At 33.9% G+C, this 18,465-nt stretch overlaps 1 protein-coding gene across 1 annotated transcript in view; it reads left to right on the top strand.

Annotated features, from left to right (window-relative positions):
• Window positions 1–18,465, top strand: part of ADGRL3 (adhesion G protein-coupled receptor L3) — a gene marked incomplete at its 5' end in the record, with an annotated part of 558,279 nt that overhangs the window by 437,457 nt on the left and 102,357 nt on the right. Inside the window, 2 exons of the mRNA XM_012653972.1 lie at window positions 4,983–5,192; window positions 8,504–8,724. Of these exons, the coding sequence (XP_012509426.1) occupies window positions 4,983–5,192; window positions 8,504–8,724 (431 nt within the window). The remainder of the gene's footprint in view (window positions 1–4,982; window positions 5,193–8,503; window positions 8,725–18,465) is intronic.

Genomic DNA, 18,465 nt, shown 5'->3' with positions numbered 1-18,465 from the left:
AACGTCATAGAAAGGCTAAGAAACAAATATTATTATAAAAATGTCTTTCTAGAGAGGATGGAATCATTGAATTTTTTGAAACTATCTTCTGATGAATCATTCCTGCCATTCCCCTCTGTGATTTTCCCTCGCATCTCCCCATCTTCCCTGAAGAAGCTAATTTCCTTAAAGTTTTTGATATTTTTGTTTATTTTCATTTTTTTATAAGTTTTTCAAACTTTATTGCAAACTTTGCAATAAATTATACTGTTCTATGGTATAGATCCTGGAAAAAAATTTTAAATGTGAATCTTGGTTCGATACTTGATTTGTCTTTTTGTTATAACTTAAGGAAAAATATACAGATGAATTTTTATCTCTTCCTGTTTTATTATTTAAAAGTCATAAGCACAACTGTACAGTAATGAAGATGAGACTCTTATTCTAAAGTGAAAATCTACCTTCTTCAAATGCTATGGGCATTTTTGTGGCCCTAATTTTTCAGTAGCACAAATACTACTAATATGACTAATAATATGAACTCAACTAGAAATGTTATAAAGTGAAATTAGATTATTCATTAACTGGTTGGAATAATGTCGTCTGTAGTTAAAATAATATTAACATTTATTATTATTACAGTTATTATTTTTCTGATCCTCCCTATATCATTCATATAGACTTTTGATGAGTTAAGTGAAGGTTGCTGTTAAACATGAAAATATTTCAGAATATGTTCAGCTTAAAAAAAGAAATATTTGCTTTCTTATTTTCACATGTATTATGTTAGTTGCTTATCACAATAACTTGACCCCTCAGTTATTTTACCCCCATGTTGATAAGGCTTCTGATACTCAAAGACGTTAAGTACATCGCTCAAGGTAGAAATTACTAAACTGGAATGACAAGGTAAAGTCCACATCTTTACACTCCAAAAGTTACTCTAAAGTTCTCTTATTTACATCTATACCTTTGCCTCCGTTTTCCTAATTGCTTGACACCTTGACAGTACTGGATATATTAAAATATTGTAATACAACAATGTTCTTATTCTCCAGTTCAGATTTTCTTTATCTTTTACCAAAAATTTTAGAGCAGGTAATTTAAGAACCTAAGGGTCCCAAGAACTGTGTAGTTGGCTGCAGGTACAACTTGTACTTGGTAATCTAAATCCATTGTAGAAGATGGGAATAATTCAAGAGAGATGCATTTATCCAATCAACACATGCATTGCAGACATTTGTCTAGAAACTGGGGTATTGATGATCATAAGAGATGAAATAACTTATTCTCTTGGAACTTTCTAGTGTGGGGAGGGACACAGGAAAAAAACGAGAAAAATAAACGGAATGTATAGTTTAGGTAAGTGCTAAGGAGAAAATAATGCAGGAAAAGCAGTAGATAGAGTCAGAATGGGGAAAAGATGTTTTAGTCAGAATGACTCAGAAAAACCATCTATGAGAAGGTGACATTTGAATTAATCACTAAAGGAGGGTAGCAAGTAAGCCATGTAGATATCTTTTGGAAGAACATTCCAGGCTAAGGGAACATCAAATTCAAAGACCCTGGGGTGGAATGTCCCTGACACATTCAAACAATGGAGCAGGCCAACTGGAATGGAATAACTAAAGGAGGGACAGGATAGGAAATGATGTCACGAGGTGCAGATTTTAGGACTATGTAGACCTTTGTAGACACTTCGGTGTTTATTTTCATTGAGACGGGAGTCATTGAAGGCTTTCATTACAGGAGTGATATTGTCTGATTTATATTTACAAAGAATCTTTCCGTTGTGCTGAATATTGAGAGAAGGGAGTTTAAGGTCAAAGTTGGGAGATCAATTAGGAAACTATTAGAAAAAAATCTGGTGGCTCCAACCAAGCTGGTGAAGTTGAAGTGATGAGAAGCTGTCAGATTTAGAAGGTAGGGCCTACAAGATTTCGCTGGATCAAATGTAGTGTGTGAAAGAAATAAAGGAATCAATATATCCTACCAGAGCACTTCAGACGGGATCGGGCGCGGTCAGGGTGGTATGGCCGTAGACTGGCCAGAACACTTCAAAGAATGGAGTTGCTATTTACTGAAATGGGGAAAACAAAGGAAAGAACAGATTTGGGGGAAGGTGGGGGTAGAATAGAATAAGATGAGGAACGTAGTCTTGGACATACAATATTTGCTACCTTATTAAACATCTGTGTAGTGATTAAATGAATGCTAAAGCTATACTGACATAAGAGTGTTTGGCTCTAAGGCATTTGGTCTAAGAAGAGTAGGAATATAATCATTCAAAACCAAATTATTTTAAGCACTTTCTATGTCAAGCACAGTACTAGGTGCTGGGATATAATATTAATAAGATGGATATTATCTATACTCTCAGGGTACGTAATAATATATAGTTTAGTGTTATTGGTGATTGAGTTATGTAGTGTTTACAGTCACAGAAGCTCAGAAATAATAATATTTGATCTATTATCACATCGTTATGACTATACCTAGCAGTTTCATTCAATTGACCATCCTCTTGAAAGGTGTTTAATTTTTTCATACACTGACCTCCTGGAAGTTCTATGATGGCTGACTCTTATTATATAAAGAAGGCTCTTTAGAACTTACGTCTCTTATTAGCATTTAATGCTCATTGTTCTTTTCATCTTACTGATAAAATTCAAGTGTTGAGTTGTATTCGAGGGGCGCTGCTCTCCCAGTATAGCATACATATAGGTGCTTGGCGTTGATGGTTTCCTAGCTAAGCAGTCATACCTGAAAGGTGAATTAGTCACTAGACTTTTTTGTTCTGTGTTTGAGTGTTATGTACTTTTGCTACTGACGCCTTTGAAATAGGATATTCTTCTCCTAATAACTCTGCATGGGGTGTTTGAAGGGTCTACTGAGGCACTGAGTAAAGTAAATACACTTCATAATGCAACTACCCAGACAAAGACAGGAGTTTTTTGGTTTTTTGTTTCTTTTCTTCTTCTTCTTTTTTTTTTTTTTTTTGTTAGCGTGTTAGGTCATTACGATACATTCGAGAAGGTATTCTACCTGCCATTTTTCCCATTTTGAAAGACTGCTGTGCTGAACATTGGTGCTTGATACTTAATCACAGCATTTTTCCTTTGAGTCAAAGAAGAGAGAAAATAGCCCTCTGTTCAGGGAACTAGGTAGCACTAACCACTCTTCACTCTCAAATAGTAAAAGTAATTTAAGCTATCAGAGACTCAACACTGCTTTAGTCGTATCCTCTAGAGAAAAAAGCAGTTAAAGCAAAATTTCATGTGGTTTTCTTTCATGATTTGAGCTCCTTCTGAGAAATATGTTAAGAGTTATGCAGGAATATTTCAAAACTGTTTCATTGGCAGTGTTCTAGCTGAGGTCTTCGTCAAATAACAACTGTGAAGTCATACCTGGCAGGATGAGAAGTGCTTTGATTCAGGTTACAGCATGGTGGCTCACTTCTAAGAATTTCTGCATTCGGAATAATCTTTGAAAGCATGAAGCTTGAAAAATAATAAAATAGGAAGCCTGGATATTTATATGTTTTTAAGTTTGGCTAACTTAAGACAAGTAAATGTGGTAACTTTTCCCATCCTGAAACAAAAGTCAATACATATGATCTACAAGTTGAAAAAGCATCAATCAGAAACACTTTTTTTTTTGTCAACTTAAAATTTTTCTGTACACATGTTTATACTTTTACTACTTTTGCATATATCCATAAAAATCAATGTCATCGATTTGTATATTTTAAAGTTTTACATTAATGGCATCATATTGTGTAAATCCTTTTGCTATTTGTTTTTTTAAAAAAATCCAATAGATTTTTGTCAAGTATCTATATTTGTAACTGTAAATCTAGTACGCTGATTTTCTACTATTCTTTAGAATATCATTGCATAAATTAATCTTTATTTTTCCATTCCCCTACTGATGGAAGTTAGGTATTTAGGGCTTTTGAAGAATCCTAGGAAGAAAAGAGGAATTGACAGGCAATTTCTCAACCCTGCTCCACCATCTTGGTACATCAATGTGTTCAGCCACTATAAATTCCAAACCTTCACAGAAGTTGTTTTGGGTATAAGCAAATCACTATACAGTGGAAACAGAGTTTTGAATCTTAGAACAAGGACAGAAATGAAATCATAGATGACCAAGTACATAGCAAATATGGAACTCACAGTACTATTCTAACAGAGCCAAAACATGCTGTTTCAGTACAGAAGTTTTCATGAACTTTTCCTTGTTTCTTAGCTCTACTGTCTGTTATAGGCTGCTCTTTGGTATAATAATTCTGAATATTTATTTTCTGTCTACAGATAATAGGCTCTATTCTTGCAAAACCTTTCGAGGATCAAACTTCCTGATCTCCTTAAGCCATTCAATATGAATATAAATCCAATGACTATCCTCATTCCTTTAGATCTCTCCACTAAATAAATGGCACACATATGTGGGTATTCATCAGAATTAACTGGGAGTCTTTACAAAAATACATACTTATAAGACTCAACCTTGGAAATTCTGATAAAAGATTTATAAGACAAAGGAATTGTGTTTTTGATAAAAGATCCTTAGGTGAGCTGAGACACCTTCTCCCTATGTGCATAGCTTAATTTTTAAAATACTATTCCTTAGCAGGAGTTGTCCAAATTTAGTTTTAAAAAGTTATACAGATTTTTTTTTTTAAAGTTTTACTTTGAAATCCTTGGCCAGAATTAAGTAGGTTTGCTTCAACTACTTGTATTCTGAAAATATATGTAGTTAAGAAAGGAGCAAACCCTATTGTCATCTCTGAATATCAAACTGATTTGTACCTCAGAGAAGAGATTAAATGCTTTATCTATGGAATAGAAAATCCAAATAATTAAATTATTTTATTCCTGGTTGCTGTGGAGGACACTTCATGCATTATTAAAATCATATTTCCTGAATCCAGTTCCTTATAAAACTTTATAACTGGTTATGTATAAGTGCAACTTATGGCTTTTTTGTTGTGTTTCCAGCACAGTGATGCAGTCCATGACCTTCTTCTGGATGTGATCACGTGGGTTGGAATTTTGCTGTCCCTTGTTTGTCTCCTGATTTGCATCTTCACATTTTGCTTTTTCCGCGGGCTCCAGAGCGACCGTAACACCATCCACAAGAACCTCTGCATCAGCCTCTTTGTAGCAGAGCTGCTCTTCCTGATTGGGATCAACAGAACTGACCAACCTGTAAGCAACCTGTATTGACACTAGTAAAGAATTTTTCTACTTCCAGCTTTCCAGTACTGCCAATACCAGAAATACTCATTCTCTTCCCGTTATCTAAGATAGATACTAATTTTCAGAGCTTCTTCAGTTTTCCATTTTTCATGTCCCATTGTCATAAAGAAGCAGTGAATGATACGGAAGAGGTGGATACTTCTTTATATATATAGATTTGGTTTTTAGAGTGGTTTTTGCTTTGCAGCAAAATTAAGCAGAAAATACGGAGATTTCCCACACATGCATACCCTTCTCTACTATCTATATCCCCACCAGAACGGTACATTTGTGACAATCGATGAACCTACACTGACACATCGTTATCACTGAATGTCCATAATTTACATTATGGTTCACTCTTGATGTTGTACATTCTATGAGTTTGGACAAATATATAATGGCATATATCTACCCTTAGAGCATAATACATAGTATTGTCACTGCTCTGAAAATTCTCTGTGCTCGTGCTGTTCATCCTTTCTTTTCCCCTAACCATGGTAACCACTGACTTTTCTTTTATTGTCGCCATAGTTTTGGCTTTTCCAGAATGTCATATAATTAGATTCATATAGTATGTAGCTTTTTCAGATTGGTGTCTTTCACTTACTAATATATATTTAAGTTTCCTTTTTGTCTTTTCATTACCTGGTAGCTTATTTATTTTTAGTATTGAATAATATTCCATTATACGATGTATCACAGTTTGTTTATCCATCCACCTACTGAAGGACATGTTGGATGCTTCTAAGTTTTGGCATTTATGATAAAACTGCTGTTAACCTTCATGTGCAGGTTTCTGTGTAAACATAAGTTTTCAACTCCCTTGGGTAAATGCCAAGGAACACAATTGCTGGATTGTATAGTAAGAGTATGCTTAGTTTTGTAAGAAACTGCCAAACTGTCCTCAAAAAAGTGGCTATTCCATTTTGCATTCCTATCAGCAGTGAGATGTAAAACACTGCTTCAGAAATTGTTTTAAAAACTTGTCTTTCTAAATAACCATATATCATCATTATTTTATTTTTTGAATCACAGAGCTAAGTATTGAAGGAACTTTAATAAAATTGTTTAGAGAATGGAGGAACATCTTTTCTTAACAGATATAATTGTTATTTTATAAGCTTATAATACACCTTAAAAACCAGACACTAAATTAAAATCTGCATGTCTTAAAAGAGTTTTCTAATGGACATGTTTTGTAAAGTAGTACAAGCTGCAGGTAATTTTTAGAATATATGAACTCTTCCGAAATTTTCTTTGGCACTTTTTATTTGCTTGAGTTCTGGAAACATCTTTAAGTGCCAACTTTGTATTTTACTACTGCCTACATTTAGTCATATCAAGGAAGGAAGGAAAAGAAGAGAAAAAAAGAAAAGTAACCACAGTAATCAACTGTTCTTGGTAAAACCAAACAGAAGATATAAATAACAGACAATATCTAATGTATAACACAGATTTTATGCCCACTTATAATTTTTGAGATGAAGTTTTAGTTAAGGTTTATGTGCATGGTACAAGTTTGTTCTCATGACTAAAATTGCAAAGGAGCAGAAAACTTTCATTTTTTAGAAGACTTAAAGCATAATAAATAGTTCATTCACTTAATGCTGTTCTGTGGTGTGTGCCCATATGTATGGAGTACTTTACAATAACAATGCATTTGGATTCATGTTTATGATTACACATTCATGATTAATGACTGCAAAGGGTACAATTATGGTGGTTATATTTTTAATTGGGTATCATATACCAATGTGACAGCTTTTCTCATAAATGCATACCTATGAATAAGCAATCAAAGTACACATTACTTTCCTCCCAAATGTAAAGCCTTGTGCTAACAAAAATTAATAGTTGAAATTCTAACTCTAAAAAACAAGAAATGGAAAATTTGTGTTATTTTCTAAGAAGATATCATTTTATTCTCTTGTTAGCTTGCGATTCAAATACTGTGTGATTTCTTTTCATTTAGAAACCCTATTCTTATTTTTGTTTCCTGATGTTACATATGGTCTGAAAAACTCCACCAAACATTGCATACTGCACAAAACTGAATTCTGACAAGTAATATAATGAACAATGATTGATATGCAAATCACGGGTGGAGTGTAGCTCAGCAAAACTTGTCTTTACTCTTACTACTGTGGAGGTGTCCTCTTCCGCACCCCACATTTAGGACCTGATTTCCATGCCTCTGACACTTGACTTCCCCATCTTTCCTTCATTGCCATCTCTCTAACCCGGGGAAACTGACTGCCCTGTGTCTCCTTTCTTAAGGATCATACTCATCAATGAATCTGTACTACTCTGATAATTTCTAAAAGCTCGTTGATCTTTTCTAGTAGGAGCTATAGATTTTAGTCAGGACTTCCAATAAAAAGGAAGAACCCAAAGGAGTGAGAATTTCAGGAACTGACATAAGAATAGGAAATTAATACATGGTCAGCTGAAACTAGTAGTACATTAGAAAACATACAAAAATAAGGGCTGGCTACCATTTTTTGTTGTTTTTGCCAAGCTCGTCTAGATCAATATTTAGTACAATAACAAAAAAACAAGGAAAGAAAGCACTTCTGGAACATTTAACTTTAACCACATCCATTTTTTTTTCATTCAGAACCAGTATTTATTTGTAGTTAAAAACTAATTTCCAAAAGAATACATTTTTGAAAGCAAAATTAGTTTTGCCACTTAGTTCTGGTTACACCTGTGCAGCACAAACTTTCCAGAATCACCTTAGAACCTTTTTGGAACAAGGCAGGAAAGAAATAAACAAGCAATTACTAATAATTAATTAATAATCTCATCATAAAAGACTGAAATTGACCATGCTACTTAATTTTAAGAGCTTTTATTTCCTTTAGTTTTAATGTTTCTCTTTCATTAACAATTTAAGAACTTAACTGTGTTAGCACACACATGATTATGGCCATGAGAAATAATGTCTTGAGATCTATTTTTAAATCTTTAAACTAATCTCAGTAATAACTATTAATAGGCTCTTATTAGAATTTTTCCTGAATTGTTATCATTTTTCCTTATTCTAATGCTATGCTGTCATCCATAAGCCATCATTAATGTTAAATGATGCTTTCAAAGATAGTTTATATTTAATTATATTCGTTTTTAATATCTGTAGTTTAAGAATCTTCTCCAGAGTATTGTTTTGCAGACCTATTTTTAAGGTAGTCTTGGTGAATATTTAATTTGGTTTTATGGCAGTGAACAAATATTCCATGTGGTCGTTATTTGACTGAATTGTTTGTTCCTTTTCCTAGATTGCCTGTGCTGTTTTTGCTGCCCTCTTACATTTCTTCTTCTTGGCTGCCTTCACCTGGATGTTCCTGGAGGGGGTGCAGCTATACATCATGCTGGTGGAGGTTTTTGAGAGTGAACATTCACGCAGGAAATACTTTTATCTGGTCGGTTATGGGATGCCTGCGCTCATTGTCGCTGTGTCGGCTGCAGTAGACTACAGGAGTTATGGAACAGATAAAGTGTGAGTACATTATTTTCTTTCTGTCTTTTGTCGCTTTTTAAATCTAGTTGAAATAAAACCTTTGGATTTTCTTGGAAGCTAAGGTCTTTATTTTACCTCCCAGCAATAAATTAAGGAACTGGAGCAGCAAGTAGGTATAATTCAGTCCATGGTTATACTTTGGTTATGATGTAAAAAGAACAAAAATCTTAAGACTCAGTATTATGCTGTTTTAAAGCAGTATAATTTTTTCATATCTGCATCATAATCTTGAGTCATTATAAAGAGATGATAATTTAAATATTTTTTCAGGATATTGGAACATTTGTCAAATGAAGAACTAGCTATATGAAAAGCTCTGTGCTATCAAAGGACAGTACAGTCCTTGACTGGTGGCTTCTCTTCTTCCTGACAATGTCAGGAACAACTGGACAGCTTTTTATATCATTAACAGAAAGACTATAGGAGCAGGGGTCGTTGTGTTTGTCCTTTTTTCTGCTAGGTGGAGGCACTCTACGCATGGGGTATAGGGATGAATTTTATTTTCAACGTAACTTTAAATTGGTGAGACATGTAGAGAGATGTCCAGCATATTAGAAAGGAGTTCAGATAAAAATATTTTTGTGATCTACATGAATATAACAGTTGGGATTCTCAGAATGAATGAAAGTTTCCATAGCCCCAGGAGAGAAAATCAAAGTAGAGAAAGAGAAGAGGGAAGCAGAGCCTTAGAAAGAGAATTGAGAAAGAGAATCAGGTTTAAGGAAAGTGAGAAGAAAATTTCAAGATGGTTTTTCAAAATACTGTCAGTGGTGTTTTATATCAAAGATAATTCGAATCGGATAAGCACTGAGGAAAAAAACATTTCACCTTTGCAATAACTATTTTGAGAAAGTGTTGGAAGCAGACCAAATTGGAAGGTGTGAAGAGACGAATTAGTAGTAAGAAAGTAGAGTCTTCAAGTATCATTTACAGCCTGAAGTCATTTGATTGAAAAATGGTGAAATAACTTACATGATAACAATAATGAAGGAGGATTTTAAAAGATGAAGTCTTAAGCATGTCTAGAGTGAGAAGAATCGAGTTGATAAGAGGAGATTAATGGAGAGAAAAATACCTTATGCCTCATTTGTATTCAATATATATGGGCTGAATGAAAGGGGAAGGTCCTGGGAGGTAGAAAGATATAAGATTAAACACAAGATTGGGAAATCCATGATTTAGTACTGAAAAGTGGCCTTAGGGTTCACCAAGTTCATGGCATTAATTTTATAGATGAGAAAATGAAGGACCAGATAAATTAGTTGCCTTGCGCACGGTGTCAGAGCTAGATGGTGGCAGATGTGTGATAAACCAAGCCAGGTTTATTTCGAATAAACTAGGATTTTTTTTTAATGGTAGTGAAATTATCTCTCTCTTCTGAAATGACTGTGAAGGACAGATAAAGTTTATTTTGAGGCAGAGGATCTTTTCCATCAAGCAAAAGATACCGACTTCTGTTGAGTGAATAGGTGAGGTCACATTCAGAGAACGGGCGATTTGAAAAGCTTTGAAATGAACACTATGGAAAATGTGTTGAGGATCCAATTAGACATTAATAAAAAGGTTTCCGAGTAGCAGTGAAGGCTCAGATGAGCTTAGATAACTTCAATTTGTATGAAAGTTAATAAGCCAAATTTCATGACTTTCCACCAGCGATCAGCAGCCCAAATATGCTATCGAGAAAGCAGTGTGCTTCCCAGAAGTGAGGATTCACAGGGAGAGGGCGACAAGAAGAGGATGCCAGTTATTGGGTGCATAGTTAAAACAGCACAGGTGTTGGTGCGTAGGCACCAACCGTGCGATTAAAAGAAGACCATTAATTCTGTTGAGTTTTTTTTCTTGACTATAGTGACAGGCTGTATAAAGCCATTTGTCTAAACTCTAAATGTAACTAACAACTATTCTTTAACCTTTATGAGTTGTAGCCAAGTCAGAGTTCATTCTGTGGATCTCAGTGACGACTGTGGAACAGATGAGGATTAGAAAAAAATGTATATTATCCAAGGTTGCCACTAAAGACATCTTAGGGGGAAGGGCATTAGATTGATCAGTTTTTTTTTATATAACACTTTTATGGTTATAATTCACATACCATAAAATTCACTCTTTTAAAGTATATACTTCTATTGTTTTTAGGATGTTCACAGTGTTATGCACTCATTACCACGATCTCGTTTTAGACTATTTTCATCTACTCAAAAGAAATCCATTAGCAGTCATTCCCCTTAGATCATTTGGTTAATGTATTTTCCCACTAAGAAATTAAGTCGAGTGGTGTAGTTCTTTGTGACCTTATACTATTTCAAATATTGTGAAATAGTTCAATTTTGCTGTCCTGCAGTTCCTGATTTGCCTTTTGTTGTTGTTTTATGTTAACTTTTTTCCTCCTCAGGTATTTGCAAATATTCCTGTTACTCAATTGACTGAGCTTGTTTGCTTCGTGTTTTAGTCATTTATTTTGAGATCGATGTCATTTTCTGGAGAGTAGTAATCTATCTTTTCTTAGAATCAATAATATGTAGTCTCTTGTGACTTTGTTAAAACTTTGGCCATCATTGCTTTAATTTCCTGCACCATGCCTGACTGGAAGCTCTCGAATACTGACATTGTTACTGAGTGGGAAAAGAGGCTAATTTATTTCCTAGGCACTGATTTAAAACAAACCTTAATAATTGTTTAGTTTTGTGATTACGATTTTTCTCAACATGATGGAGAAGCAAAACAGATATAGAGAAAAGGGAGGATATGTGAAAAAGAGAAAAGGATAGGGAAAATTACAATAAAGTTATTTCACAGGTAGGCATAAAGCATTTTAGTATCTTGGTTTTTGTACATTTTAAATAAATTATCCACAGAAAGGCCTTCAGAGTACATGGAAAAAATGTTAAAACTCCTACCGTTGAGGAGTTCATCCAGCCCATTCTCTATACAGTGCTGTTTTGCCCATTGAAGACTCAGGTATTGAAAAGAGAACTGTTATCCGTCATTAGTGTTTACTTGAGAAGCAAAAATGAATGGATCATGTTTCCATCAGGGTTTAATCAAGACATCTTCCCAAAGAAAAATATAAGCAATGAATTTTTACACAACCTGGAAGATTTCTACGTATAGAATTATATGTCTTGTTCCTTATGATCAAATCTGTCTTTATTGTTCCAGTTTCTGTTACTGTTGCTTATTTCTTTATTTCATATGGCGTTTCCCACTCCCTTACAATATGACTCATTTTGCATGAAACTCTGCTATCTCACATTTGTTTGCTAATGTTACCTTCCTATACCCTACATTGATTTTTAAATATAAATATGTACAGTACACAGTCTAAAATAAACTGGAATTAGCCAGAATTCAGAGAAATATTGTCAGCTATTTTACATTCACTGGTTTTATTCTAGATACACTCTAAGTGATGTGTTTTCTATGAAATGTTATTAGGGCTGTTGAATTTATTATTATGTACAAAACACACACACACAAAGCATACATAATTTTACTTTGAGAAGCTGCTTAGTTTGCCATCAATTTGCGATGTTTGTAAGAGAGCCATTATTTTTCGAGGTTTGTTTAACGAAACCTTTTTATCCGTACTGACATTATACTCGAGAATGTACTTGGAATAATTATTTGATCACAATAATCAGACATTTAAACAATCCATCTAAAATACCAATAGTCTCTTTTTAAAAAAATCACTTTCTGCTAATGAACCACAGGTCTAAATTGTACTGTTAATCGTGGGCATTTATTTCCATTTCATCTCTCTTTCTGTATCTTCTTTTTGTCTCCCATACTGTTGTTCGTGTGGACATTCAGCAAAGCCATCCAATGTGATACTATCAGAAGAAAATTATAGCAGAGGCTGGCATTAACTTAACAATAATTCAAATAGGAAAGATTTGGAAATCCAGTACTAAATACTTAGGTTTTATGACCTGAAACTTAATCAGTTCATTTAAACTTTAACTACCGCAATATTACCAAAAATTGCAAACTGTTTGAACAGTTAATTTTTATTTAAAGAAAAAAATCACATTAATAGTTTATAGCATTTTCCTCACAATCTCATGTATACAATTAAAAAACAGTGGTTACTACCTGGGTTGATTGGAAGAAGGCATTAGAACTGATAACAGGAGAAGAGAGGACACCAAGCCCAGAGAATTGCCTAAGAGAGAAAATCTAAGCTAGAAAATTGATAAGGGGTTTCTAAAAGACGTGGATTAAGTCATGAACATTATAATCGATCAGAACATCCTTGAGTACTAGAAGAATAGCTGAGCTCTTAAAAATAATTGAAATCAAATTTTATGATCTGAAAATTGTTATAAATCATCTATTAAATCTTACATTTGTCTCCCTAGCCCACTAGCTTAAGAGCATCTCTGAAAGGGATAGTCTCTCCTCTGTTAGCGAAAAGCATCCAGATTTCTTTATTTTCACTTCATTATCTAACTAGCGTAATCATTTGGGTAGAAATGTGATTATTGATTTTTTTTTTAAAATACTGGATTATAGTATTAGTCAAGAAAGAGCTTAGCCAAGAAACATTGAACTTGATAGTATCAGCAAGTTATATGCACAGATTTATTTAATATATTTGTTCACAATTTCTAAACATTTCAACCCACTCATAAGAAATTATATTTTCATTTGGAGTATTTTTCTAAGCAATTATGTGATGTTATAAAATATACTTACTTGTAAAATTTTATTGGCATGAGGAATCTACCTCACTGGAATACTATCACCAGGTATGTCTGACTGTAGCTTGGCCAGTGGGAAATAGTATAGATAATGAAGAAGTATTTTTCATTGACCTATCAAGGTAATCATTTGATAAGTGCTTGGAAAGCACATGTGTATGTTTATATGTTATTTTATTAAAGGCCAAGAACATCTTTTATGTGTATGTACAGTTGAGACCGAGGGTTAATTGCATCATTATTTTATCTCCCAGAAACTCTATGGTTAGACAAAATTATCATCATACATAAGAATTCTGGATTGAATATAATTTTTCTGTTAAGAGGTTAGCCATATCAGAGTTACATTAGAGATCATCAGGCTGCTGTCTTGTTATTTTCAAAATGCAATGAAATGTTGGACTTAACATCAAATATTGAACGTGAGTTCTTATTGGAACCAAAGAAGTATGATAACTTCTGCAGCTATCATTATACATCTAGAGATCATTTTATAATATATCATGACTTTGTCCGCTAGGATGGCTGTAATAAAAGGCACATAATGCCAAATGTTGTTGAAGATGTGGAAAACTTGGAACCCTCATGTATGGTTGGTGGGCAGTGTAAAATGGTATAGCTAGCTACTTCAGAAAGTAGTTTGACAGGTCTTCAAAATGTTGAACATAGTTACTGTATGTTCTACTCCTAAGTACTTACCCTAGAAAAATAAAAACATAGGTCAACATAAAAACTTTGTATAGAAGCGTTCAGTGTTCATAGCAGCATTATTTGTGTTAGCCAAAAAGTAGAAACTTTTGGCAGACATAAATGGCCAATGTCCATCAAATGATAAAAAGATTTTTTAAATGTGATAATATCTATAGGATGGAATATTTTTGGCAATAAAAATTAAGTATTAAGTACATGCTACAAAATGGATAAACCTTAAATCTATTACGTTAAAGAAGCCAATCATAAAAGACTATATGTGTCCTCATTTATGTAAAATGTCCACAGTAGGCAAATCTTTAAAGACAGAAAATACAGTGGTTTCTAGGACTGGGGAGAGAGTGGGGTAACCATTGCGGGGCGATGGGAGGGCAGACAAAGGGGAGTCAGTGCTGATGGGTACAGGGTTTCCTTCTGGTGCAATGAAAATGTAAAATTAGATTATTTGATGCTTTCACCACTCTTTTTTTTTTTTTTTTTTTGAGACAGAGTCTCACTGTGTTGCCCGGGCTAGAGTGAGTGCCGTGGCGTCATCCTCGCTCACAGCAACCTCACGCTCCTGGGCTCAAGCGATCCTTCTGCCTCAGCCTCCCGAGTAGCTGGGACTACAGGCATGTGCCACCATGCCCGGCTAATATTTTTTTCCTGTGTATTTTTTGTTGTCCAATTAATTTCTTTGTATTTTTAGCAGAGACGGGGTCTCGCTCTTGCTCAGGCTGGTTTCGAACTCCTGAGCTCAAGAAATCCGCCCACCTCGGCCTCTCAGAGATCTAGGATTACAGGCGTGAGCCACCGCGCCCAGCCCACCACTCTTAAATATACTAAAAACCATTTAATTATACACTTTAAATGAGTGATTTATGACACATAGCTGTATTGCAATAAAGCTGCTTAATAATAAAATTTTTACTGCCATCAAGAGATGACCATGTATTTAGAAAGATCTTTTTACTTGAGACATGTTTCAGTAACCTGTGCATTATGTATAGCATATACATTTCTCATCTACTCCTTGAGAATCTGTAATTATCAACTAAACTATAGCTTCATTTGTTTTATCACTTATATCTTTATTCTCGTGGAGAAACATTCAGTAGCCACAGGGACTTTGGAGCCAGGTAGACTAGAATAAAATTCAAACTCAACTACAGCATGTGGGCAAGTCATTTTAGTTTACCTAGTTTCACGTTCCTAACCTGTAAAGTGAAGGCTATGATAATTACCTTGAGGGACTGTTGTCGTGTTTGAAACTGTATGTGCATATGTGTATAAACACATACATATGTGTATGTGTGTGCATGTAGATATGTACAGGAGTATGTATGTAAAGTGTTTGGCATATATAAGCATTTATTAAATTAGAACTATTTATTAGAATTGGTACTATTATTTGGCTGATGAAAACGAAGAAATATAAACTTCATAATCAGTAACATCGTTTTAATTATAACATAAATTGTATTTAAAAGCAACCATTTAATTAATGATTACAATTTTTATGATATCATCTCCTATTAACTTAAGCAAGGTGAGAACATGGAAATTACTCTGACATTTAGTAGTATCAATAAATTATAACAGATAGTGCTGTTCTTAGCTCTGTAGTCCATCATAAGAATGTAGGATGTATTTTGCTGGAGATATAGTGAGACCCTTTTGTAAAAAATAACATGTCGCGGACATAAAGACAGCACCACCTGTATTTGATGTGTTAAAGCTCGTTTTTAATTTTAAGATCCAAAATTGTAGCTGAACCACAGATGCTACTCTTGACCACCTCTGATTGTATTCCATTCCTGCTTCACTCTGTGAGTCTTTTTCTCTGATTCATGCCCTTGCTTGCAAAGTGTTTCAAGATTAATTGTGGGAGTGTGCTGTGATGGAGATGGCAATTTAGAAAATCCTTAACAAACGTATTACGCAATGAGTTTAGAGCTAGTTTTATGATGCTTGAAGTATGTATCTGTCCCTTTTCCCATTCCTATCTTTCTTTCCTGCCCTGTTTCTCTTTATTCCTTTCTTAATTCTCTCAACCTTGCCAGATAAATAGAAAACAAATATAGAGCTATCAGCATATGTTACAGAGAAAAGGATGCATATTATACAGTTTAGAAATTCTCATAAACAACCTGATAGAATTAAGCCTTGTGAACTTTATGGTCTCGTAGTAGCCAGGTATTGTTTACTGGTTACATTTAATACTCACCACGAAGAGTTTAGTCTGTGATTTAGCACCCTGTGGAAAATGAAGCAGAAACCGTTGCTAATGAACATTACTTGAAAAAACTTTGGTTAATAGTCAGACATCTATAATACTTTGGTAAGAGTGAATTAAACCAATAATAGAATATAGTGTTCCAGAGTATCTTAATGACACTACATTAAACATGCTAACTTTGAATAAAGAACTACACTTTGGTAGTGTTATTAATTAGTATCTTAAACCATTGTAAAACATGTGTTGGGTGACATTTATGGATGTTGGGTAATTGATGTTACTGTTTTTCTAAATGCAAACTCATGCATATTCAAAACGACTGATAATAATAAAATGGCGGGTAGTTTAGCAGTAGAAGATAAACTTTAGAAGTATGGTTTTCCATTGTTCTATTTTGAGAAATTAATTTGTCCTGTGCTGAGATATTCATTTGATTTATTATTTTATTTTTTTCCTTTGTGAGTAAACATGAAGATAGTACTTGATGGACTGGTAATTGACATTTTTTATGGGATATCAATACCTTTATTCGTTTATAATGAAGTTTCTTACATTTTGGAATACAATAATTCAGACCATTTATTCTTGTGGGTTAGCACCAGTTCTTTAGAGTTCTGAAACAAATAAACTTGTATTAATTCAGTAAGAATTCATCATATCTCTAACAATATATGTTGCTTTTATTATTTGAAAAAAATATGCTATAAAAAGAATTTCAATGACATTTGAATTAGATAATGTTTTTTTGCAAAAGAAAAATCAAAGTATGCAGTATATGACAAGTGTTTCTTTGAATTCCAGAATATATCTGGTATCAAAAGATTTTCAGTATTGATTGAAATAAACGTGTAGCGTGGTCAGAATGACCTTGCTTAGGAAGACATGACTTAACCCTGAGTCATGTCTTTTGTCACAGAATTTCTAAAAACGTAATGTATAGATTATACACATATGATTAAAGTTCATTTTTAACGAGGAAATTGAGATACCTTGAAAATGAAATATAAAATGACCTATCAGAATTATAAATTTCACAAAATAAATGTTGCTTGGTGGATAAAGGCAATTTTCAGATAAATCATATTCTTCAACAGCAGTTCTATCAGGCCATTTGCAGGCTGGACTTTATTGTGTTAAGTATAATAAATTGTTCCTCTAGCATTTGTCTCACTAACCTGGCCTGGTCTCCCCTTAACCAGTAGCTTTACATTGTATCCAAATGACACTGAATGGCCAGACTCAGAATGCTATGAGGCGGGTTATAGGTGCACAGGCACGCATGGGTACATCCCACATAATACGCTTTTTCACCTTAAAGCCAGGCTGAATTGTTTCAACATTGGCACTGTGAATCAGGGCAGGATTCATGCAAATTTTTAAAATAGTTAATGGGAAAAGGAGGAAATACAGAAAGCTCTGAAAAAGCCAGCATGTGGCCAAAAACAACAGCAGGTGTGGCCATATGGCAATCAAATTAGAAAAGGGATTCTTGCCACACAGCCTTGCAGAAGAGAGTAAAGCCTGGGCAGCCCTACATGGAGGGGTGATTTTCTCAGTACATTTTACAAATTTCATGTTGCCTCTTTCACTGTTCAATTCCAAAGGGGATTCAAATCTATTTCACCAAATAGATACTAAAAACTGTCTTAAAGAATAAAACTATTAATTTCTAATTGACCTTTCACATTTAGAGGAGATCACTATGCCAAAAGCACGTTTCCAAATAAAACGTTTGCTAAGTTGAGACAGTTTTCGAAAAAATAAAGATTTGTAGGGCTATAATTTAGTGACATTATTTTATTTTAACAAAGCATTTGGTGAGATTATTTAAAATTTTAAAATTCCCTTAGTTCAAGACAGCCATTAATAATGTAATTAAAGATATTTGTATGAGATGTCCTTAATCTGTAAAATAATATTTTTTAGAAGATCTTGAAGCACATTTTCCTATAAAAATTTGCTGAAAATGTGTTTTAGTTCTCAGATTAGCTCTCAAAAACTTGTTCGACCTACAAAATAACAAGAGCTATACTATTAACAGCCATTCTTAAATGTATTATTAGTATTATATGGCTGTAATTTCAGCAA

The sequence above is a fragment of the Propithecus coquereli genome, unplaced genomic scaffold (assembly GCF_000956105.1).
Source record: "Propithecus coquereli isolate 6110/MARCELLA unplaced genomic scaffold, Pcoq_1.0 Scaffold437, whole genome shotgun sequence".
Classification (NCBI taxonomy): domain Eukaryota; kingdom Metazoa; phylum Chordata; class Mammalia; order Primates; family Indriidae; genus Propithecus; species Propithecus coquereli.
The sequence above is the reverse complement of the archived record's forward strand: the minus strand, read 5'-3'. Positions and strand labels throughout refer to the sequence as shown.